This window comes from Pholis gunnellus, assembly GCF_910591455.1.
Source record: "Pholis gunnellus genome assembly, chromosome: 7".
Lineage (NCBI taxonomy): Eukaryota > Metazoa > Chordata > Actinopteri > Perciformes > Pholidae > Pholis > Pholis gunnellus.
In genome coordinates, this window is record NC_136533.1 from 15,675,674 (window position 1) to 15,700,206 (window position 24,533).

General features: G+C 42.4%; 1 protein-coding gene across 1 annotated transcript in view; it reads left to right on the forward strand.

Annotated features, from left to right (window-relative positions):
• Window positions 1-21,737, forward strand: part of itpr2 (inositol 1,4,5-trisphosphate receptor, type 2) — a 49,545-nt gene extending 27,808 nt beyond the window's left edge. Inside the window, exons 38-57 of the mRNA XM_079162324.1 lie at window positions 3,983-4,103; window positions 4,468-4,655; window positions 4,784-4,964; window positions 5,651-5,904; window positions 5,982-6,182; window positions 6,403-6,513; window positions 6,965-7,060; window positions 7,191-7,310; window positions 8,499-8,633; window positions 8,776-8,968; window positions 9,174-9,299; window positions 10,173-10,348; window positions 10,469-10,633; window positions 10,773-10,956; window positions 12,409-12,495; window positions 13,267-13,382; window positions 13,562-13,727; window positions 13,834-13,994; window positions 18,964-19,125; window positions 20,459-21,737. Coding sequence (XP_079018450.1) covers window positions 3,983-4,103; window positions 4,468-4,655; window positions 4,784-4,964; window positions 5,651-5,904; window positions 5,982-6,182; window positions 6,403-6,513; window positions 6,965-7,060; window positions 7,191-7,310; window positions 8,499-8,633; window positions 8,776-8,968; window positions 9,174-9,299; window positions 10,173-10,348; window positions 10,469-10,633; window positions 10,773-10,956; window positions 12,409-12,495; window positions 13,267-13,382; window positions 13,562-13,727; window positions 13,834-13,994; window positions 18,964-19,125; window positions 20,459-20,539 — 3,024 coding nt within the window. The 3' untranslated portion in view covers window positions 20,540-21,737. The remainder of the gene's footprint in view (window positions 1-3,982; window positions 4,104-4,467; window positions 4,656-4,783; window positions 4,965-5,650; window positions 5,905-5,981; window positions 6,183-6,402; window positions 6,514-6,964; window positions 7,061-7,190; window positions 7,311-8,498; window positions 8,634-8,775; window positions 8,969-9,173; window positions 9,300-10,172; window positions 10,349-10,468; window positions 10,634-10,772; window positions 10,957-12,408; window positions 12,496-13,266; window positions 13,383-13,561; window positions 13,728-13,833; window positions 13,995-18,963; window positions 19,126-20,458) is intronic.
• The last annotated feature ends 2,796 nt before the right edge of the window (window positions 21,738-24,533 follow it).

Here is a 24,533-nt window from a genome sequence, read left to right on the forward strand (position 1 = left end):
CATCGCTTAACATAGCTTAGCACAAACCAGCATTAAGAATAATTCACTTTATTTAACAGTAGCAGCATATAACTCACCATGGCCATAATCAGGTCAGGTGTGACATTCTGGTGGAAAAATGTCAAATGAGTAAAAATGCAAAGGTGGGTCTAAAAACAATGAAATCTTCCTGACGTTTTTTGCAGAAAAAACTCCAGCAACACTGCAAAAAATGTAAAAAATTCCAAGAAAAATTCAGATGACATGACCTAACTATCATCAATGGCAGCTACAGCTCTGCCTGTGTCCTCACCCTCTCTCTCTTCATGTTCCCAACGTGCCTGTGCTAAAACAGCAGGATGTGTATGTGTCTTGATTTCCTGATTTTTGTCCTTTTCATGAAATAACTCCCTTGGTGAGAAAGCCTCGCAATGCCACATTGATATGGATATGTATTATATTACAGGCTGCTCCCACTTTAAGCTTTTCATTTTCTCTCCAGTTCCAAGCTGTGGAGGAGCTCACTCCTTAGAGACATATGAAGTCTTTGTTAGATAACATGCAACACATGCATTTATACTGTGCTTCATCAGATAGAGTTTCAGTCTGATTTTAAGCATCATGCACTAACTCCAACAACAATAGACGATAGCTTTTGAAACTCCATACTGAACAAAGTGTGTTCACTGCAGATTCCGGGGGAACCAAATGTTGCTTGCTGATGGTAAAGTTGTTGGATGCCGCTCGGCCCTCACATGGCCTTCGGCGAAACTGTTCTTGCACCGTGTGACATGTACTTGATCAGTGTTCCCCACTATTTACAAAAGACACACACCCAGAGTCCTCTCAGGTTTCTGTTGTGAGAAAAAGTAACAGAGAAAAGAAAACTATTCCCCCCCCCCCCTGATTGTTTGGGTAACGTTCTCCTCCTCTGTGTCCTGAGTCTCTGCTATAATCAACCTTGTCTGACCTGAGCAGCTCAAGCCTCCCCCGCCCGTTCCTGACAGTGCCTGTCTTGGTTCACAGCTGGTGCTGCCCTCCGCTGCCTGTGAGAGTTATTAGACCCCCTAAAGAAGCATAGGGCAGGCTTTGTCTTTGTCTTTTTCTCATTGCATCTCTCCGGAGTCGGAGAGAGATCTGCAGACAGCAAAGCTGCGAGCTGGCTGGGGGAGGGAGGGGAGAAGAGGAGGTTTGAGGATGCCCGAGGTGGGGATCGGCAGCTCATCCCAGCTTGGACACCAGAGCCGCAGTGTGGCGTGCCTGTGCACATTTTAAAACGCCACGACTGTCTGCTCCTTGCTGGGTTTTGTTTGTTCCCCTCCTCCCCTCCCTCACCCCCACTTCCCCCTCCCTCCTCCTCTTACTTCTGTCAGTTCTTCTACCTCTATTTCTATCTCTCTTTCTTTCGCTCTCGTGGCTCTTACATCACCTGACTGGAGTTTTTTCTCGTCAATGCAGCAGCAAGCAGATGAGTCAGGCTGGGCTGACTCTCCTCTTCCACCATCCTGCCTCCCCTCTCCTCTCCTCTCCTCTCCTCTCCTCTCTCTCTGCAGCCCCAGCCAGCAGACTGCATTGCCCAGAAGGGAGGCGAACAAGAGCAAAATCCTGTCACCCCAACTCTAGTTTCAACTTCTCCCACGGAGTGTTTCTTTCACTGGTGTTTGAGTGTGGTACAAAACCATCACGTCCTTTGTCAGAAAAGGGGGAATGTCAAGTCAAACATGATCCAATCTGCAATCAGTCAAAGAGCGTGCATTTGTATGCGCTGGCCTGCAGAGCATAGTGCTAGAGTTTGTAGTTGCACTGAGATTGTGTCGGTGCATTACTGTGTGGAAGTTAGAGAGGCTAGCTCAATGAAACCTCACCTTCAGCTCGAGAAGCGTGCGAGTGTCTGTGTGTGTGTGTTTATGAGACAGCTCAGCCAGACAGTGCAGGCAGACAAGTGTCTCTGCTGACTGCAGATGAGATGGAGTGTTTACTGACACAGGGAGCATCAGCCGCACGTGCTCCTCCACAATCCTTCACTCCTCAGTGCACTTAGTTTGAGGCTCCTCAGCTGGACTGTAACCGGGCAGCCTTTTGTGGCAAAAGCATGGCGGTGCCTCAATTGTCTCATCATGCAGTTTGGAGTGTTGTTTAAAATATACTATCAATAGTGACCAATATTTATCTGTGATAATTCAGTTTCAGTGTTAAACAGAGACCTTTCCTCCTTTGTGCCACATTCAAGTTTCGCACTGTTTGCAATGGACAAGCAACTACTGTGAACAATGCTAACAAAGGCAGATACACAATTGAGTCGTATTAGGCTGAATACCAACGAGCAGTATGTGTCAGCTTTAATAGAGGTGTGACAATCACAATAAGGGAACTTGCAGAGGGACAAAGAGGCCAGATGTGCCTGAATGTTTGGTGCGTCAGTCGCTAACACTGCAAAATTATGTAATGTAATTAAAAAAAAAAGGGTTTTAAACTTAATGACCAGCCATTTTTCTGATTAATCAATAAATCATTTATTGTGTAACATGTCAGAAAACCATTTCTGAAGATATTTGATTTAAATTGAGAATAAAAACGCAGAAAAGGAACAAAAAGTCAAGTTTTTCTTTTTTTTGTCTTCGTTTTTTTTAAAGATAATGTCTTGGAGGCTTTTTAGCCTTTTATTATAATACAGCTGAAGATGGGGAGAGAGTGGGCGACGTGCAGCAAGGAGTGTTTTGCATCTTTACTTGATACACAACTAATTGATTAAACGATGAATCACTTGGGTCAACACATCAGTACCACCTGAGTGTGACCTCCATCCAAACTGTATTTACTGCAAAGCTCTAATAATTTCATGTGTTTCTGTTATTTTGTCCACCGCCTGTATCTGTATCAATCAGGGTTGATTGTGCTACTAACATGTTTCCATGGAAACCACAGGTGGCTCCATTCATCCTTTTGCTCAACCGATCAATTGATCCGTTTGTCCAACTATTCATCCATCCTTCCTGTCTGTTGATCAATAATGATGGTGGTGAGGTGTCATCACAACAAGGCCTTTTGAGTTGTTAGGTTCCCATAGAAACTGTTGATCTCCCTTAGTGTCCATGCATTACTTTATGTGCCATCCGTCCATCGCTTCCTGCACAATAAAAATAGGTGGTGACGTGCACAATGCACATCATCCACCTGTCAATCACTCTCTTGCACTTCAATTACACAACCACCACCATGGGGAGATTATCTCCATGAATCCTTTAATCTCATTTCTGCTTATCTGCGTCAAATGTCACGAGATGCACAAAGATGTATGTGAGCGAAAGAAAGACGGCCCTTAAATAAACATGCAGCTAGAAGGAAACTGGTTCTGGTTTTATGTGCATAATGCAGATGAAACATCATCACACACAAGCCACAATGTGTGTGTGTGTGATATTGTGTATTTTTTCAATTGGTATTCATTTTGTCAGTTTATATTTCCATCTATGTTCTTTGTCCAATCACTGAGTGCAATTTCCAAAAAAAAAGAAGTTGATGTCAAAACTTCAGGATATGATCTCATGATAAAGATTTCAGATTCATCACAAATTGTAACAAACCGTAGGCTAAAAAGTGTTACCGTACGTTCTGTCTTGACTGCCAGGATATTTCATACATGCTTAGTTAGAATCGAGTTATTGGACAACACTATTGTTGTCGGGCTTCAATTTCTTCATCCTGGAAGCCATCGCTCCCATCAAGAAAGAAATGCATCATTGGCTGACGGTGATCATTCCTATTAGATGAAAGATGAAATCTGCTCAGCCCTCTTGTTTGGATGATTGAGTGGATTTCATGCCAGCGAATACACCAGACCATAAATGTTCTCTTGGATGAGACATTCGCTAACATGTTCTTCATTTCGATAACGAAAATGCTACTTTTTCAAAATGTGACTAAAATGTGAATTTCCTAGTTTGAGGCTGGTACCTTCTCAGACTGTGATGGGGATTTAACATCATGATTTCTCTCTCCACAGGGAAACGAGTTAAGAAAGATCCTCCTCACGCGCTACTTTGGAAATCAAAAGCTTCTCTCCAAGTCAGAGCTTGGGAGTGGAAACAGCTCATCTGGCGGCTTTGTCAAGCCGTCATCCGGAGGTACTGAAACCCCAAATATACCCAGTAGACACTGCGTAACTGCTCACTGCGGAGGAAACAACAGCAGCTAACTTGACAGCTTCTTAGGAGAAGTGCTGCTTGACAAATGCTGGCAGACTTTGAATCTGGCGAAAGCAATTCCTAAAGAACCATGTAAAGATAAAAAGACAAATCTCTATATATATATATCAAGTGAGAGAGAGATAGATATATAGCGAGATAAATAATAGAATAACATATGTCCAAATAGCTGTGGGATATAGATTGAAATAGGTTAGATTACAACAACAAAAAATGATCAATGTGTGCAATAATACCTGTTGAGAGCACAGATTTGTTGAATGTTCGTATTTAATCTCTGCAGGAGGTTCTCCCGTGCTGGACTCTGACAAGCCCGGCAGTAGTGTGGTGGAGATCCAGTGTCTCTTGGACAACGTTGGGGCATCAGAGCTGGTGATTGATCTCATCGTCAACACCAAGAATGACCGGGTGTTTGAGGAGAGCATTCTGTTGGGCATCGCCCTTCTCCAGGGCGGAAACACACAGATACAGGCGAGTAACACAGACACTCAAATCATTTTATTTCCGTCCACATTAATCAGCTAAAACCCAGAACACATTAAAAACTCACAAATTCTGATTTAGAATTCATGGTGATTACTTATCTGCTTCCCACCCAGAACTCCTTCTATAACCAACTGTACAAGCAGAAGAAGTCCGAGAGGTTCTTCAAAGTTTTCTACGACCGCATGCGTTTGGCCCAGCAAGAGATCCGAGCCACCGTGTCCGTCAACATGTTTGAGCTCAGCTGTAGAAAAAGGGATGACGACACTGACGTCAGTAGCATCAGGTTGAAGAAAGGTAGAGTCAAGTAATGATTTAACCTTTGAATTATAACCAACACACCACGGCTCCTTGGCTTCACTCTCGAGTGTGGCCAACACATATTTGTCACCTGGAACATGCAACAAACCACTGTGTCAAAATGAAGCTGAAAGTGCGGTTCATATAAAGGTTGCCACCTGGATAATAATGCTAGATGTACCTAGAAGTACACATTTAAAAGTGACTGGATGTAACTTGCCTGGACTGAGTGAAAAGCCAAAATATAGGCTCAAATATACATTTTAAAACCTTAATGCTTTTACAGTATGTGTGGTCCTCAAGTTTAGCTCTAGCTTGAGTTTCAACAATAGTGGTGTATAAATACAGAATGATCTTTGTTGCTCTGCTGGCTGACTGTTGTTGCCAGTTCCTGCAGTCACATGTCAGGGGCCATGTGACGGCCCACATCACAAGCCTATCAAAAGGCCATTGTATCAACATCGGGTACTTTCATGCTACAGAAACACAGTCAATAGTTGCCAACTTCTCTTTTTAGTATGTCAAGAATATCATAGAGAAGGCTGCCATTGATCATTTTCTGAGAATAACCTTTTTGCATGTCGCTTGTTTTTGACATATCTTGTTTAAAATGTTACTGTCCTGTCCAATAATTAAACACTTAGTCAAGTTTTTTAAAATATCTTTGCTGTACTGTGCTGTAGGGAACGACTCTGGGCTTCATATGAGGGAGGACATGCGAGGGCAGCTGAAGGAGGCCTCCTCAGTCACCTCAAAGGCCTTCTGCGCCTTCAGAAAGGAGCTGGATCCCGACCTCGAAGGCCTCGGCCAGAACAGTGAGATAGTTGGGACAGAAGAGGTTTTAGAAGAAACTCAGATGAGCCAAGCCATCACCATCATGAAACCAATCCTACGTTACCTTCAGCTGCTCTGTGAGAACCACAATTCAGAGCTGCAGGTACTGCCCCCTTTTTTGAGAAAGAACCTTGAGGTACAAGTGCTCTTAAATTGACTGTTTTTCTGCTCTGAATCCAGAACTTTCTGCGCAACCAGTCCAACAAGACAAACTACAACCTGGTGTGTGAGACTCTCCAGTTCTTGGACTGTATTTGTGGAAGCACCACTGGAGGCCTCGGGCTGCTGGGCCTTTACATTAATGAGAGTAATGTGGACTTGGTTCGCCAAACCCTGGAAACCATCACAGAGTACTCCCAAGGACCCTGCCATGAAAACCAGGTGGGTGGAGGATAGGTTAGTTTGTAGTTGATGATAGATTTAATTTATTAGTTTAGTTTAATTTTTGAACACAAATATGTTGGCTGGTATTCCCACATACAATATGGTTTTCAGTTTTCTCTCTCTGTGCGTTTGTCAAACACAGGCCCATCGTCTTCTGATGCATTTAGTTTTTATCTGACATGCATTCACTCTAACTATACCCCTCTTATTTTTCCAGAGCTGTATAGCCAAGCATGAGTCTAATGGCATTGACATAATTATAGCACTGATTGTCAACTCCATCAACCCCCTGGGGAAGCATCGGCTGGACCTCGTGCTGGTGCTCAAGGTAAGCAGCAGGTGACTCCAAGAGCTCTGAGAGGCTGCTCGCTATGACGCACAGGCATTGAAAGCCATTACTGTAGCAACGCTTATAGTTTGCTTTTATAGTAGTAATTGCTTTATAGTGCAAGAGAATGGGAGCAAGATGACCGGAGGTAGTTTGACCAAATCCCCGGTGTTTACAAGAGCAATATGGCAAAAAGCGCATGTTTTAGAGAATAAATGGAGCCTTACTCTTTAGAGAGAGTTCTGTGTGATTGCTTATGTTTATATTATATCTAGCTGTTAGACTGCTGAACTTTGCAATCTTACAACTCAACAATAAAATCACAACATTCAAATGGTTTACTTCTGCTAAAAATTGCATCCATCAAGTCATTACTTCCTTAATTACTTGCCTCTGTAGGTTGCTAGTTGATCAAAATGTAAAAGCTCATTGGTGGGGCTTTGTGTTATAGAACAATGCCTCCAAACTCCTATTGGCTATCATGGAGAGTCGCCACGACAGCGAGAACGCAGAGAAGATTCTCTACAAGATGAGACCCACCGAACTGGTGAGTGTGTGTGTGTGTGTGTGTGCGTGGCAGCATGTAAACCCACACGCCTGCATAACTAGGTCCCATCTAACACTGGTTTGCAAGTATCTGTAAGTAGCAGTAACTGTTCATAACTTTTGTGCATCAGGTGGATGTAATGAAGGAAGCCTACGCCCAGGGTCTGGAGAGCGAGGAGGACGAGGACAGTGTGGGAGACCAGATAAAGCCCAGAGACGTCGGACACAACATCTACATCCTGGCCCACCAGGTAAGGAAACTGCCAATGGCATTATTGCATTTCCTCTCTCTTTGTCTGTCTCCCTCAGAACCGTGCACACACTTAAGAGGTGTGTGGGTGTCCACAATGCATGCTCCTATTTGAGTGTGTCCTCTGCACTGAATGATGGAGGACTGTTCGTCTCTGAATGAAACCCTCTGCCAGTTTCTAAAATGAGCTGAAAGGATGTGACACTGCTTGTGCAGACAGGTAGACTCTAGGTGTTAACTGAAGCAGGCGGTAGTCACTGTATTACTAAACAAATGTGCTTTTGCTCGTCGAGGGTACCAGCGGTAAAGAAATGAGACGGGTGGTGTGTTGTGCCCCTGAAAAAGTACTTTGATCTTGTGTCCGCCTTTCTCTACAGTTTATGTCAGCTGGCGAGGGCAGACCAAGTCTAGCTGGTTTTCACTTCGGCCTCTGTAGAGCAAAGTGTCAAACAGGCTGTTTTTGTCCAAACAGCAGACTAGTTTTATCATGACAGGGAAGGTTTTTTTGACTGTTCAACTATTGATATTTCTTATCTTTTATTTATTTATTTATTTTTATCTCAGAAAGTGAAAACACACACACACACACACACACCCCCACACAGAGATCCACACACACTTAGACATTATCTTATCAAACATCTGTTTGAATATATTATCTGGAATTTGCACCTCAGGGCAGCTGCCATTCATTGTAACAGTGTATGATGTAGTTGAGTAAGTAAATAAAAAAGAGAGAATGATAAACAGTTACTTTGAGGAAATGCAGACAGTAAACTACTGTGGTGGTATCCCAGTGTCACACTTTTTTCCTGCTGCTCCCAAGTGGCCTTAAAATCAGTTATTGCAGGTTTAAGCAACCAATATAACCACAGTATATACGTAGAACTGGGAGGAATGGCGATATGGTGAAGTTACATAATTGTCTTGTCTGCAAATGTACACTGTCAGTTTATCCTCTTAGGGAGTATATTCATTTCTCCATTATTTGACTTTTTGATTTTCTGTCTTCTAATTGCCATGCCAAGCTGCAACCTCTTGTTTTTACTCCATTAAGTTTTCTGGTTTGTACATATTTAAAGCATTGTGTCACAATCGTGTTATCGTTGTTATTGACACAGATCTTGTCTTGACGATGCCATATACGTAAAACATTCAATGACTGAGTAATTTTGTTTTTGGATCCTAGCTGGCCCGACACAATAAGGTCCTGCAGCAGAGCCTGAGGCCAGGGTTGGGGTTGAGCTTGGGGCCTGGGGTGGACCCCGACAATGAGAAGGATGACGCACTCCACTACTATGCCAATCACACAGCTCAGATAGAGGTACACCTCATCATCACTTCATCCATTTATCGTCTGAATCTCGAAAACTTTAAATACCAAGCACATCACATTTTTCCTATCTCTCCATAAAAAATGTATAACTATAAACCCGTAATGAGGATTTACTGGACATATTTGCCAGATTGTGCGTCATGACCGCACCATGGAGCAGATAGTGTTTCCGGTCCCTAACATCTGCGAGTACCTCACGGAAGAGTCCAAGGTGCGTGTGTTCACCACCACGGAGAGAGACGACCAGGGCAGCAAGGTTAACGACTTCTTCCAGCAGTTTGACAACCTCTACAACGAGATGAGGTGGCAGAAGAAGATCCGCAGTAAGTCTTTACATTCTGAATACAGCGTTTGCAAAATAATGATGGTGGCAGCAGAAGCGGGCTGCAGGATGGTGAATCATGATGATCATCCAGAGTGTCTGGTTATTGTTGTTTCCAGAATAAATTGAAAGGCCTGTAGCATCTTTATGTGCTTGTGTGCTGAGTTTGTGTCCCTGTGCTTATGCTTCCTGGTTTGTTTGTGCAGGAAATAAGGCTCTGTTCTGGTTCTCACGACACATCTCTGTTTGGGGGAGCATCTCCTTCTACTTAGCCTGTCTGCTCAACATCGCTGTGGCTGTATTCTACCCCTATGGTGATGATGGAGATGAAGGTGAGAATTCCTTATTTATTTGTTTTTTAAGAGATCGCTTCAGGTTTAGGGTGTCGGTAGCTCACGGTCTTACTTGTTACGTTGTTAATGATATTAGTAACTCTGCTTCTCCAACTATGACCAGTCAAATATCCACTGTGAGAAGACGTATTGTTTATCAAGACTTTATTTCACTGTTCGCATTTGAAAATGTCCCTCCTATGTCACCTGAGGTTGTGTTCACACCACACAGGTGTTTTCACTTATTTGCCTGATCAGATATTGGTCTGATACTGACTCAAGTAGCTGGATAGAGTATCTGTGATAATGGGCAGATCTGGTATTGGATACCATTATTTAAATAAATAACAATTCAATACATTTATATCTATATATTTATGTGTTGCATTTTGTTAGGAAAGCAATGTCAAGCCTGATGTTTCCTTACACATAAAAGAATGACCCCAGTCACTTCCACACTCACGTAATTATAATAAGATCTATTGTGCTCGAGATGGAGCAGTGATATTATATGAGTTTTGTTGTTCTTCATAGTGTGATCAAATGTTGTTGTTGTTTTTTTTGTTTTTTTTACTCGTGAAACACTCAAACTGTTATACTGAAAGCCTCTTTAATCAATAACTCATGAGGACACTGCAGTTTCCTAAAGAATGGCGAGCTTCAGTTGTGGGGTTTACAGTGCAAGCTGAAGAAGCTGGTTTGAGTGATGAAGTTGAGGGTCCCAACGGACTAATGTTTGTCATTTTAAAGTGTTGCCTCTGATTGTGCTAAGTGACGCTTTTAGCTCAGGTGAATAATTTATTCGAGAAATGCCACAAAGTTTCACAGCACTGACGTGCGGTACCATGATTTAAGCTTTATTCTTCTGTCCAGGCACCTTGTCCCCCTTCTGGAATATCTCGCTGTGGGTGGCGTTGGCTGTGTTCACCGCAATGCTTCCCGTCTTACCCAAGCCGTTGGGCATCTTGTTCTTCCTGGTCTCCCTCATTCTACGTGCCATCTACACTATGGGCCTCGCTCCTGCTCTGTTGTCGCTGGGTGCTGTCAATGTAAGTATTGGAAGATTTGAGCCAGTGTTATTGGGGGACATGTCCCTTCTTGCCTCTTCACACATCTGAGCTGTTGACTTCTTTTTTTTTATCCCTCAACCTTGTTTTCTTCTCTTTCAGCTGTTCAACAAGTTAGTCTTTCTTGTAAGTTTTGTGGGCAACCAGGGGACGTTCACCCGAGGCTACAAAGCAGTTGTTATGGACATGCTCTTTATCTACCATTTGGGCTATGCCATCATCTGCGTCCTGGGCCTCTTTGTGCACGAGTTCTTCTACAGCTTTTTGGTAAGAAATCTCTCACACACTTCAGGTCCATGACAGTGCGACTAGTTGATCAACGTACCACTTTAGAGATAAACATCCTGATTGTGCGAACAGTTGTTCAATTTGCTGATGACTCACTGATGTTGCTCTCCCTCCACAGTTGTTTGACCTGGTGATCCGAGAGGAGACGTTGCTCAACGTGATAAAGAGCGTGACCAGAAATGGCCGCTCTATTATTCTGACTGCTGTTCTGGCCATCTTCCTCGTTTACTTCTTCTCCATCATTGGCTTCCTCTTCCTCAAGGACGACTTCCGAATGGAGGTGGACCGCCTTCCTTTACCAGGTCAGAACTTCTAAAGCTGTTAAAACACTTGCATTGTTTCATTGCGCCATGCAAAGTGAAGGGACGAGACCCTGCATATCGAACAGTTTCTACAACGTAAGGTGGACACAAGTAGACTCCTGTTGATTATTCACAAGGCGTCCTAGCGCTCTAAGACGCTGCACATGTAATTGCAGTGTCCCTGGTTTGAGTCCGGGTTTGAACCTCTGTTGCATGTCATCTCCCATCTTTCCCCCCTTGTTGCCTGTATATACTGCATTAATTGTGCCTAAGATATTTTTGGACAAAACATGTATATTTTAATTATATAAAAATAATTTAACCTAAAACATGTCCTAAACCTGCAATCTTTTACGTTGCTCTCACAAACATCGTTGTGTTATTATTTTTCTGCTCTAAACCTTTAAAGATTGTACATCCTAGAAGTTAATGAGTTTCAAATCTGGAACAAAATATTAGTCAGTTGGCGGCTCCACATACAGTATATCAGACACTTTAACATTGTTGACAATAACTTCTGAACTCGCAGGACAATAATCAAAATGATTCTTTGGCTCAGAATGAATCCGTTGCTTTGAGTTTTTTAACTCTTTGGATTTCTTTTTCTCGATAAAAATGTGGAGTCAATATTTGTATATACACGAGCTCCACATAAAAATGTTATGATATATACAGTATACTGTATATACTTACAGGCACATGTTTTGAAACACTGGACAGTGTAGGTGTGTTAATGACCTCCGACAGTCAGGAAGACAACCTGCTTCACCTGTTGCGTAACCTGGTGGCCGTGCCATCCTGTGTTTTGCTGAATAGAGCTCAGCAGACACAGCAGAGCAGTGGTGGGTTATGTAACCAGCTGGGTTCACGCCTGTCTGTCTGTCTTTGCTGAGGCACAACCGGGGCTCCATCAGAGCTGAGGAGCACTCTGTCCACACTTGTGCTGCCTCGGGGCTGTGGCCCCTGTGCCCCGCCTCAGCCCCCCTGTCCTCTGTCCCCTCCACTCTTCTCCTTCCTCTGCCTCCTGCCTCCTGTCTCCCAGCCCTGCCCTCTGTCCTCCAGCCTGTCGGGGACGAAGGCCCTTTTGGAGACACTCTGGCCCAGGTGAACAGTTCTTCTTCTGCCTGTCTGCCTGAGCCTATCACACTCAAGCGCAGCTCCTCTTCCGCTCAGGGCTTTACCGATGTGCAAATGATTTGTTCAGGTTCTTTCAGCAGCCCTTCACCGCCCACCCAGCAGCTGCTGCCTCGGTTTACATAACGTCTGACTACATTTTTCTTGCTGATTTTACCGGTGCTGATGAGAATTAGCGGGAAGGAGTTTTAATGTCTGAGCACAATTTAATCATCTTCTTTCATTTGCAAATTATCGTGCTGTTATCATTAATCAATCTCACATAATTTCCCCTTTTTACTCGTCCTTGTTTTTTATATTTTTCTTCTTCTTTAAAAGGAAAAGAGGATTTATTGAGTAACAATGGAGTTGCTGACTCGTGTATGAAAGATAGCTGTCCTGTTTCAACACCTAAAAATGTTCCTGGTAAGTTTTGATTAAAATAAATACATTTTATTTTCTATTATGAACTGCTGGGTGGACAAGTTTTAACATTCTGTGGTTCTACCGAGGTGTATATTTTACCTCTCCGTCAGTAGTCACTAGTCAGTCTCTGAAAGGTTACGCACACACACACACACACACACACACACAGGCGTGCGTGCATACAAAGAAACTTGATGAGGCAGAGCGGGTGACTCACACTCCTCTTTGTGTCCGTGCATCTCCTTCGATCACCTGCACTATAGGGGCACACACGTGAGCTCATCCACATCCTTCACCTCCTCTTCCTCTTCCATCTATTTACGGTATATGTACATTACAGATGAGACATGAATAACATTTTTTCTGTTTTATTCTCACATTTGAGGAGACAAATTTAGGGTATCCATTTGATCTTTAGTCACACCATAATTGGCTGTTCCCATGACAAGGAGTTTTATTTTCAGCCAGTTATGAAAGTCAGATTGTTTTTTTCTGAACTTGAGTGTTCCTGAAATCTTTCACACACTCTTAGCTCAATTTATTTTAATTCAGTTCAGTTAAATTTAGATGTATGGGTTGTGAGTTTTATATAAATTGAGTCGATCCTTTAGTCTTCAAATGAGAAGAGTGATGAAAAGACAAAGCTACTGTAAAAAATGTGTGTTGTATATTTTGTAACACAAATGTAGATAGAAGCCAATCCTGCACATTTGACCTTGTTGTCTACTGTTTTATGCATTTCCCATTTGATCTATGTGTGTCTGCTTATAGATGACGGGACGGAGCGGGTGTGTGACACTCTGCTCATGTGTATAATCACGGTTTTGAACCAGGGACTACGTAATGGAGGAGGTGTGGGAGACATTCTCAGGAGACCCTCCAAAGAGGTTAGACGGTGTTGTGTTCACTTATTACTGAGTTTCGTATTACTTAATGTCTGTTTGCAATGACTTAAAGTATAAATAATTACATTTGTGCTGCTTTAACTTCTGTTTCACAATTGTCGTGATGGTTAACGTTAAATGATGCATTTTCTCCATATTTTGCCTGTAATTGGACCATCCAGGAGCCTCTGTTTGCGGCTCGAGTGGTTTACGACCTTCTGTTCTTCTTCATCGTTATCATCATCGTTCTTAACCTCATCTTTGGTGTTATCATTGACACCTTCGCTGACTTGAGAAGTGAGAAACAAAGGAAGGAGGAGATCCTGAAAACCACCTGTTTCATCTGTGGTGTGTATGGCTATGTGGTTCACCGAATACTGTATGCAAATGACAGCGAAATGAAAGAACAGTATAATTAGAAGAACTAATGTTAACTAAAGCTAATCTCTTGCAGGGTTGGAGAGGGACAAATTTGACAACAAGACCGTGTCCTTTGAGGAACACATCAAATCCGAGCACAGCATGTGGCATTACCTCTACTTCCTGGTTCTGGTGAGGGTGAAGGATCCGACCGAATACACCGGCCCTGAGAGCTACGTGGCCCAGATGATTGCGGTAAGTAGACCAAACATACAATACTGTACACACACAGGAAATAGTCATACAGGAAATAATCCCTCAGTACCTTTTGCAATGCAGTTTTATGCATCACACAAGCTGCTCTATCATCAGAAATGCTGTAGCTTAAGTTACAGTGAAGCGCTTTAATTTTGTTTGCAAGGTATACTAAGCAAGGCAATGCACTTTTTTTTTTTAGATGACCAAAGCCACAGAGATTTTGTTTATTTTTCCACGAACATGTGGACAAACAAACACATTCATTTCACCCCCTAATTCATATTTTGCTGGCGAGCCGTACCAGACAGCATACAGATGTCTCAGTGTTGGAGTCTTAAAGTTTTGCAGCCTTCCTTACTTTGCAGACTTTGCACAGTGTGCCAGAGGAGCGTGAGACTCTACAGCAGAGGAGCGATCGAAAAATGAGACTGAGCCTCTAGGCCTGTGCCAGGCATTACAATTTATTCTCCTTCCCCCTCACTGCTGGAGAGAGATGGGTCTCTGTTCTCAGGTAGTCTTCACTATTCTGAGCTCCTAACCTGCTGGGACACAGTGTGGTTAAATAGTAATTAAACCCAGTCCAGCTCTATTATCATCAATGCACCAACTTGCTGCACTGACACACAGACAAGAAGTTGAAGGATGTAAGGACAACTAAAGGTGTTGCCGTTAGGTTAATGGATTCAAATGAAGCCTCGGAGCGCAATGGCACATTTTGTGATTAACATTTGGCCATGATGGGCATAAGAATGGTGGCATTATAATGAACAATTTGCATTATAAACAGGTGACAGACATTGAATTAATATGCATCAGCAGGTCTTCCAACAGGTCGACTCTCTGATGCGAGGCCATGGTATTGCTCTTTGATGAGGTAATGATGAGTCAGGGATTTATATTAACAACTCCTAACATGCTGCAGAGCAGAAATACACACAGCAAAAAACACACTGCAGCCCTCGTTTGTTTTATGTTATTCTTTCATGATTCTCATAAAATGGTGGAATCATTTTGAAAGCCCATGAAAAGTTTGAGTTTTTCTCAATAGTTTTGAATATGCATGTCTAAATAAGGAACAATTAAAGGCAGAACATTTTTTAAGTTAAAATTATAGACAGCCAATCATATATACGCCATCTTAAAGGTTGGGGCCCTACCAGTTGGCAGAATATCTCTGTCTTTGCTGCTTCGATTTTTAAAGTTTTTAAAAACATTTTGTCTCTGGTTAGTCAGACAACTTTATGTATGTCCCAACAAAACAAGTAGAGGTGGCTCCTCAGAATCTGTCTATTCCATGTGCAAAAGGTGACGTAACACAAAAGAAAAGTGACAAAAGGGAAAAAAAAACATTTCAGCAACTTTATGGAAGTGTAATACTGAATCGATTAAGTCGAGAATAATCTGCTCACACACAGTACATCTCTCTGGATGAGAGACAGAGCAGTGGTGCAATGACAGAAGCTGTAGTGAAAAAACAGATGAATTAGAAAGTATAGGAGTCTGTGATCATGTTGGGCTCTGCAGGAGACGGCTCCATCTGCCCTCTCAACGCTGCAGCCCGGAGTTTGACTTGATGTGTTGGTAGGAATAAGTGTGTGCGTTTCAGGAGGTTGTTGGTAAAAGAGTTGAAAACCAATGACCACACACACACACACACACACTGGCCGTCATAATGAGTGCATCTGGTTGGGTAGGACAGAGTGATGTGGTGCCAAGCGAAAGAGTAGGATCGTGTTACACTGAGTGTCTGTTCTGTTGGTGTGTTGTGCGTGTGGATGGGAATTAGTGTGCGGGTGTTTGTGTGTAAAATCATGACAGCGACTGCAGGCCTAGCAGGTATTGCAGCAGCCACAACGCTGTTGCATAACCCATCTCAAGTGGCCTGCTAATAGCTCAGCCCTGCCTGGCACGTGCTCTCCTGTCCCCTTCTCTCTCTAACACAGACACAGAGTCGCCGTCTTCAATCCTTCATCTAATTTACAACACGCACATCACACGTTGTCTGTAACAAAAGCAGCAACAAAAGTATCTACGTGGAAAAGGTACTAAAAGCAGTAACAGCTGCTCTTTAGAAACTGCCCAGCTGAAGAAGGTGTGTGTGTGTGTGTGTGTGTGTGTGTGTGTGTGTGTGTGTGTGTGTGTGTGTGTGTGTGTGTGTGTGTGTGTGTGTGTGTGTGTGTGTGTGTGTGTGTGTGTGTGTGTGTGTGTGTGTGTGTGTGTGTGTGTGTGTGATGACTGTAAGTGATACTATCTGCAGACTCGTCTGGTACACTCACTGTGTGCTGTGTCATTGTATCTCTTGACACGTGACTTTTAGCTTGAATTCCTGACCAAAGTGCGCATTACTTCATGTAAGTTAAATAATGTATATTACTCTGGACACAGCCCAAAATGCAAAGAGCTACACTGATAGTATAACATTGATGCCACTATAGCTACGGGTAATTTATAATTAATTTATTCTCTCAGTTTATTTACAAATAAACATGTCTCCAACCTTTTTAAAGTATGATGTTTTCGCAGCCCGTTGTAATCTCTTCAAATGTCTTATTTTTTATGACAGTGAAAAACCCAAAGGTATTGAATTAGAAAATGTATAAAATATAAACCGAATCCTCACATTTTTAGAAATTGCGATCATCAAAAGGGATTATAGTTTATAAATTACTCAAAACTGTTAATTCAATTCAATCAAACCTTTTATTTCATTCAATTCACCGTTTTCCAGAAAATGTATCGATACGCCTTTTACCACATCGACACTAATCAAGTAAGCATTTGCTCTCATCTCTAAATTTGGGGACAATTTCAAAAAGTAGTTGTATACTAGCATTAGTAGTAGTAGTATTAGTAAAGACAAATAGCACACATTTGTCAGGCTTGCTGGAGTTTGACTCAAGTTTTTGACATTGGTGACGTCTAAGGTTTTATTCCCACAGTATGTTGACAACACAAACCTGTTGTGGCTGACGGTGCACAGTATGTGCATGTACGTGGTGAAACGCACCAGCGGTAGAGTGAGAAGCACATGAATGTCTGTAAATTCATGCTCACTGAGGTGTTTAAATGGATCAGTGGAGCAACACTAAAGCCTTGACTCATTCAGACAGCGCAGCACAGCACACAGTGGACTACTGTACAGTCTAATGACCAGCAGCGACACGTGAATGCGGGAGTTCAGATTCTGTACAGTCACTGCTTAACTTTATATCAGTGATCTATAGATGATGCTTCAACCAACGTGAGAGACTGTACGTTCAAACAGGATGTTGCGTTCACCCCTAATAAGGTCTCTTAGGTCTCTTTATTGAATCTTTTTGGTTACTTAATGCATCAGTTATGGATGACTTGATAAAACAAGCTTCAGATAGTCCTCAGTTTCAGTGACGCTATTCAGTGAAGCTTTGTCTTTGAAATCACAGAGCCTTCGCTGTGTTTTTGATGCTGTGAGAAAGGAAACTACTCTTTTTATTTTTGAAAGTTTCGGCCCCTTGATGCCCAAAGCCCAAATTAGCCCGAGATTCTCACGCAAGCTCTTATAGAAGGACTCGATTCATACTGTGTAGCTCAGCAGTCACACTTAATCAGTCTAACTGCTTCCCCTGTTGTCAGGGGGTGGAAAAAGTATTCTAATCAAAAGTAAAAAGCAGTAAAAGTGTTGAAAACAACCCAAATAAAAATGCGGTTAAGACATAAAAGTCAAATATACACGTATACATTAACTTGGTTACATTTGATAACTATAAAAGGGCCAATATGGCATCCTGACTATAAGCTTTCGACATATATATATAGACCCCACTGACGATCTTTCCTCAATTCAGTAACGTTGTTAGAAGTGGCAAACACTTATTTTTAGCTTAGTTTCCTGGTTCTGTTCATGAATTTCACAGACAGTGAGTTTAGGGTCGTAGCATCAGTTGCATGATATTGCAGGGCTATTAGTGTGGCACTCAGCAAAGTGTGATAAACTTCTTAATTAAGGCAACAAAAACAAATAAGCCACACACCCCACTGTCCCCTCCACCTCATGTCCTCAGCATTTCACACACTCCCTATAGTCTATTCTTATATAAGAGTAGGTGGGAGAATACCTCACTTCTCCCACTGTGGTGCCAGTCAAAACCCACTCTCTGTACCGTTTAAGTCATTTTTTCATCAGAAGAACGGGTAAAGGAATATTACATAAGATCAGCTGATGGCAGTCTGTCTCTGTGAAACCTACTTCCCTTTCAAGAGCACGCGTGTTGTAAAACACACGCACTCTTGCTCTCAGTCTGCTATGTACATATCCATGCAGATGCACGGCAACAGTACACACACCCACACATATACAAACACAGACGCACTTAAGTCCATTACATAATGCCATAGGTTCCTTTTGCTCACTATGTGTTCTCGTGGCTTCATTGCAGATGGTTTGCTCTGTCCACCGCGCTGTTGGAAAAACATGATAAACTGAATGTCTCAGTTTGCATGAGAGCATGCACACAAACACACACACACACATTAATAACACTATACTCCCAGTTGTGTTCTTGATAGACGACAGTGACTCATTCCCACATCAACAGTGTGCCTATGGAGTGGGTGAGAATTGAAATGCCAGTAACTGTTCATTTCGTGTATAATTGCTATCCACAGTATCCAAGAGACAGCAGTGCTGCTTAAAACATTTTACACTGTCAAGCGCCAAACAGAGAGCAGCTTCCATTCTGATTGAATGTTTAATATTACACCTCCACGCCTGTCTCCAATTACCAATGCCGTCTCTGTTTACTCTCCTCCTGCAGTCTGGCTTTGGCTCTGTAATGCTCCATGCACGTCTATGCAAATCCACCTTGCCATTGTTTGTGCCAACATAGTGCTGCGGCCGTCTCTCTGCCCTACTGAGTCAGCTTTATTTTAGCCTTTTATGCCTTTCACCTTTCTCACTGCTTCTCTCACATCCCGTCTCTCCTCCCAGGAGAAGAACTTGGAGTGGTTCCCCCGTATGAGAGCCATGTCTCTGGTGAGCAGCGAGGGAGACAACGAGCAGAATGAGATGCGCTCTTTGCAGGACAAACTGGACGGCACTGTCACTCTGGTGGCTCAGCTGTCTGGCCAGCTGGCTGAGCTCAAGGATCAGGTACAGTGCCACTTCAGGCCGTTTTTTCATGCTGTGGTGGGGAAAGCTCTGGTCTGAACACTGTGGTTGTCTGAACTGAATGACTGATGACTAAGCTGAGTAGCATCGTGTTTAAATGCATGATGTTCAGCTAACTATATCACATGGACCGTGAGCTTCACGTGCTACCTGACCTTGAGACCCTTTTCACCTCAAAACATATACAGGGCAAGTGGTCACAAGGTAGAGTCTCATTTTCCTATCCATGTCTTTACTGAGTTCAGTGACCTAGATGAATTCTATCAGATCCTTGATGCCCCTGAACGCTAGGTGACTATCGCATCAGCGATCAACCCGACTGATTGCCGCCAGTGTGCCTCTGGCTGTTTGGATGACTAGCTATGCTGCTGCAGTGTGACTGATCACTCTCATCACCTGCCTCCCCTGCATGTGATTCCAGTCACAGGCCTGTCCTTGTTCCTCTTCTGCCAGATGTGTGAAAACAACTCCTACTGGGAAATCAACAAAAAAAAAAGCACCTCTCTCAACCACACTAAGCAGTTCAATCTGTAACATCTCTCTGCTGTGTTTGTGTGCTGTTGACGTGCCCTAGAGCAAAGACACCGACATCTTTTCTCTGAATCTGAAATAATACAAGGCCTGCAGTTGACCAAAACTACAATATAGCTTTAGTAGTCTACACTGACTAATATGGAGTCATGGGGTTCGCGAGGATGTCACTCCACCTTTATGATAAACAGAAACTTTGAGATGCGAGGGAGTTTATGCAGGCCTAACCACAGCTCTGCAGTCACAAGGGGAGGCCTGCAGGTCTCACACCAGCGCAACTCAACTGTTTCTGACTGGGTGGAAAGTGCTCCTGCAGTGCCTTCCTCATTACCACCTCTGCTGACCTCGGCGCTTTACACTATCACAACTCAGAGTGTGTGCGTGTGTGCAGCTATATGTGTGTGTGTGTGTGTGTGTGTGGGGGTGGGTTTAGAGTTGTGCACAGCATACTTGATTTCCTTTAACCTGCATTTAGAGTTTATGGGTTTACAAAACCTGTGGCCTTCATTTGTGACGTCTTTAGGACACTAAAAACACCACAAATGTAATGGTGTGGAGAAACCATCTCCCCATCTAATCTGATTCATAAAACTTCTCCACCACACTTTTACAACATTCAACCTGCAGGTAACCGTTCTGCACAAAACATGACAGGGTCCTCTAAGGAAGTTTCCATGGGACATTTTAGCTTCCAGTCATAACAGCGGTCGAACAAAGCGATGTGCATACAACCGTGGAGAGGAAATATCTCATGTTTTTTTTCCCCTCTCTGTGTCCTCCACAGATGACAGAACAGAGGAAGAACAAGCAGAGGCTTGGGTTCCTGGGTCCTCCTCAGCCCAACCATCTCACCTCGGCCCACTGAGGGGCTCAAGGCGCAAACATGACACAGCGACGGGCAACTCGGCTGCAGCTTGCAGTAGAAACAAGCTACAAATGCAGACACACACAAACTACAGCCGTAAGAACAATACATTGGCATATTTTCAATTCCTGATGTCAAAATGCGAGAGAAAAGCCAGGGTTGACACAATGTTTTGACATAGTGCCTTATCTATGACACGATCACTGCGTTATGTGATTGAAACTGTGCCTTATGAGCTCTCTCGGCCACTAGGAGTATGCTTTACTCACCACCTGAACACACCCTCCTTCAAAGGAGCTCAGCTCTGTGAATGATTGGCCGGGCACGACACACATCTGCCAGCGTAGTGTTAGTGTGCCAGACAGAGGTCGAGGGAAATGTTAAGGTAAGGTTAATGTTTAAGTGCTGTCAAGTCTGCGGACGGTCACGTCTCGTTCCTCGACTGTCCTCAGTGCTGATGTGTCGGAGAGCGGACACAGAGGTCGTTTGAGAAGTTGGGGGCTTTTGGCCTCCAGCGGGGAGATTCTCCCCCGTTACCTTTTTAGATTTCTGATGGTATTTATGACAAAATGTGCAAATTTTAGCTGTAATATTATTTTGGTGTCATGCTGCCGTACTCATTAACTTTTCTAAACAGTACATTGCACTTTTTTTTTGAAGTGCGAAAATGTAAGGCTGTAACTGGAAACATTGGTTAGTTGGGGTATTATTTTTGCATGCTCTGTGTTGTGTTTAAAAATGCAATTTTTAAATAAATTTCTACAGAGTATAAATATATATAACAGAAATGTGAATTACAAATAATGATTACCTGTGCAGAACTTACTTGAAATTTCTTTTAAATCTAAATTGTATATTGGTACATAATGTAGTAGACTGAAGATGGTAAGATTACAGTTCTTTGTTACGATATGAACATCATGTCTATAGAGATGCCAATACTGTAATATTTACTGTATCTGCTCATATCATCTTCATCTTCAACCGTTTCTTAAATTTTCATTTTATATGTAAATCATAGTCTCTCTTGGACTGCAATTGATTAAGTCTGACCTTGTGTTTTAAACTTGCACAAACTAATGGCAGATTGTAAGCGCGTGCACTCAATGTTAACTGTCCTGTGACACTTTCTGTTTAAACAAAGTGTATAATAAATTGTGTTTTATGTGGTCAGATGTTGTAATAAATTTGTAACAAGACTCTTTCTAACAGAGTTGAGCCTCAGTCCTTGTTGTTGTTGTTGTTGGGGATGAATGAGCACTCAAACTGACCCCCTCTGCACCCACCCACACTCCGTTTACTCACACTTGTTCTCTTCCATGAAGGGAGTGCAGGACAAAGGAAAATACCTGTCTTCTGGAGACAGGATCATACTTCAACTCGTGCAGCAGGGGTCGTCATCTAATGTTAAATTCAAAGTTGCTGTCACTGTGCTGCTTTTGTAAAAATTGTTATGCTCATCTTTACATTTAATTCCAGCTAATTAACAGATTCTAGACCAGAATGGAATTTAGATTGTATTCTTACATCAGTCCAGCACTGCGTGAGCTTTGCTGTTATAGTATGATACTATTTTCTTAATAAAAATACAGAATTAAGAGATTAAGCTTGTTTTCTGGAACAGCCGTACCCAGCCAGGGTTATTTGTACCCTGGCTGAAAGTAAAGAAATAAATGACTTGTATAGATAGCTAAATATAATTGGTAGTTAAATGAAACATCCAGCTTCTGCCCTACAAGTGGTAGCTGTACAAATGCAAATTTGACTAAACGGACCTTGTTCAATTGTATGACAAATTGCTGTGATAATCTCCACTTTTATATAATGAATAGTGTTAGATAACATCCAGTTTGAAATGATTAAATTGTGTAGATGAAGGTGTACGTACTTTAGTCAAAACCACTGTTCTAGAAGATGTGGAAAAGCAGTTACTGTCATTGAGCGCTTCTGTCTATTCAAGGGGCTGTGGTTTCCCTTAGCAATGCAGTGTGTAAACTCTTAAAGAAATGAAATTCCCTTTTGAGTTGTTGAACATTGGTTATATTTAAGGCCTGTCGTCCACACATCCGTTCACAGTGTATGAAACTTAGCTTTCAGTACTTGTGTGGAAATGGATAAATCCAAGCTGTGGCTGGTTGATTGTATGTTTGTGCTAGTTTAACATATTTGAGATGATAAACGAATCACAGAAAGGCCTCAACCGGTCTTTTGTCCCGTCCAGTAATTTACCCTCTGCAGAGAAGCCCGTCCTTCCTGGCTTCAGTTCACTGTTTACGCTGGCAGGCCTGCATTTTCTCCTGCTGCCTGTGACAGCCATTAAAATTAGCTCACGCAGTGCCATAATGGTGAGCAGCTGTCACTGCGTAGACAAGGAGGGTAAAGGGCAGTATTACTGCAATGTATTGGACTCAGAGAAGGAAGAGAGGGTAATACCAGGACCATCATTACTGTCTGGCAAAAGTCTTATTGCCATAGTGTGATACTAAACAAACATGGTCTGCATCGCTTCCCAAATAGACCATTTCATCAGCTGAGATATATTTTTGATGCTTTTGATCATGGAGACTGGTGGGGCCGGGAAGGGGGGGGGGGGGCAACCTTTGACACATTTTGGTGATTTTCTTTTTTTTTTTATCTCTTTGCATTCCACAGTCAAGAGTCACGTGCGTCACCGTGTGTATTCAGAAGTGAGAGTGGGAAAGCACCCAGAGAAGGTCAATAAATACAAGGCAATGTCCTAAACACCTCTGTGGCAGAAGGCAGTGCTTTACTCTGAGTGAGTCAGGCGATCTGACTTTGATGCACTGAGAGGACTAGACCCAAAGGACATCGAGCAGGAAAATTCATGTACATTCAAACTAAAATATGTACAATTACAGTTGTTTGCTGCATAATTCAAATACTGTGTCTCGCATACAGTATTTTATTTAGTTTAGTTTGCTGTTTTCAAGTTGCTGTGAAAATTGTTGTAATTTCCGTCAATACGCATATTGATCTCCTGTCTTCTGCAGTCATTTCTAACAACTCACAGCAGCGTCAGTGGCCACCAGAATCAGATATCATTCTGGGGTTTTTTTTGCCTTGAAATATCAATTGACCACACAGAAAGTAGTTACTCAGGAGGAGGGTGGAAGGTCCCTTCTCACTGTCATTTCTTATAAATAAACATGACCCCGTGATGACTGGCATGTGACTTCCTGTGTCTGGCTGCAAGATTGAGCCTTTTGTAGTCACATGATGTATCAACAACAAAACACATGGAAAAACCCTGCCCTCCGTCACATGTAGATGCAGTATACAGACATAGTGTTTATCACACTGTAGAAGCTCAAACTACATGTAACAGTGTGAGCTTCTACAGTGTGATAAATGCATCATTAAACAGAATTAATACATAATTCAAACAATAACACATAACTTATTTACATATCCTGGTGATTCTCTGCTGATTATTATACAACTGAGCTCCATCCTCACTGGAAAAAAAAAGTGGTGATAATATTAGTTTTTAAAAAAAAGAGTTGTCATGAGTGAGCGATCCTTTGAGCAGTCACAGTTAACTTGTGTGATACAATCGCACTACGTCACAGCCAGGCTCAGACAGAGACGCTGTTGTCTCTTCGTGATGTCACAGATTACTCATACATTTGGACTCTGACATAACTTTAAGAACTATATAGTTGTTAATATGGATGGCAAATTCATTCTTTATGCAGGCCTTACCTTTAGATTTAAAATGGTTATGACTCGGAGGATGCATAGATAGAGATGTTCACTGATTCTCAGTTTTCACTCTTTACTAATAATAATGTTGTTAAACACAAAAGCAAATCCATTTATTTGGTAACGATTGACCTTTTGGTCTGAACTGGTTGATATATATTAACTGCATATGTGTGGTGACACAACAATAAAAAGGAAACTGGCACAAAGATTTGTATTTGTAACCAAAAACAGTATGACTTGAAAGACAGGCATCTTTTTTTCCATCCAA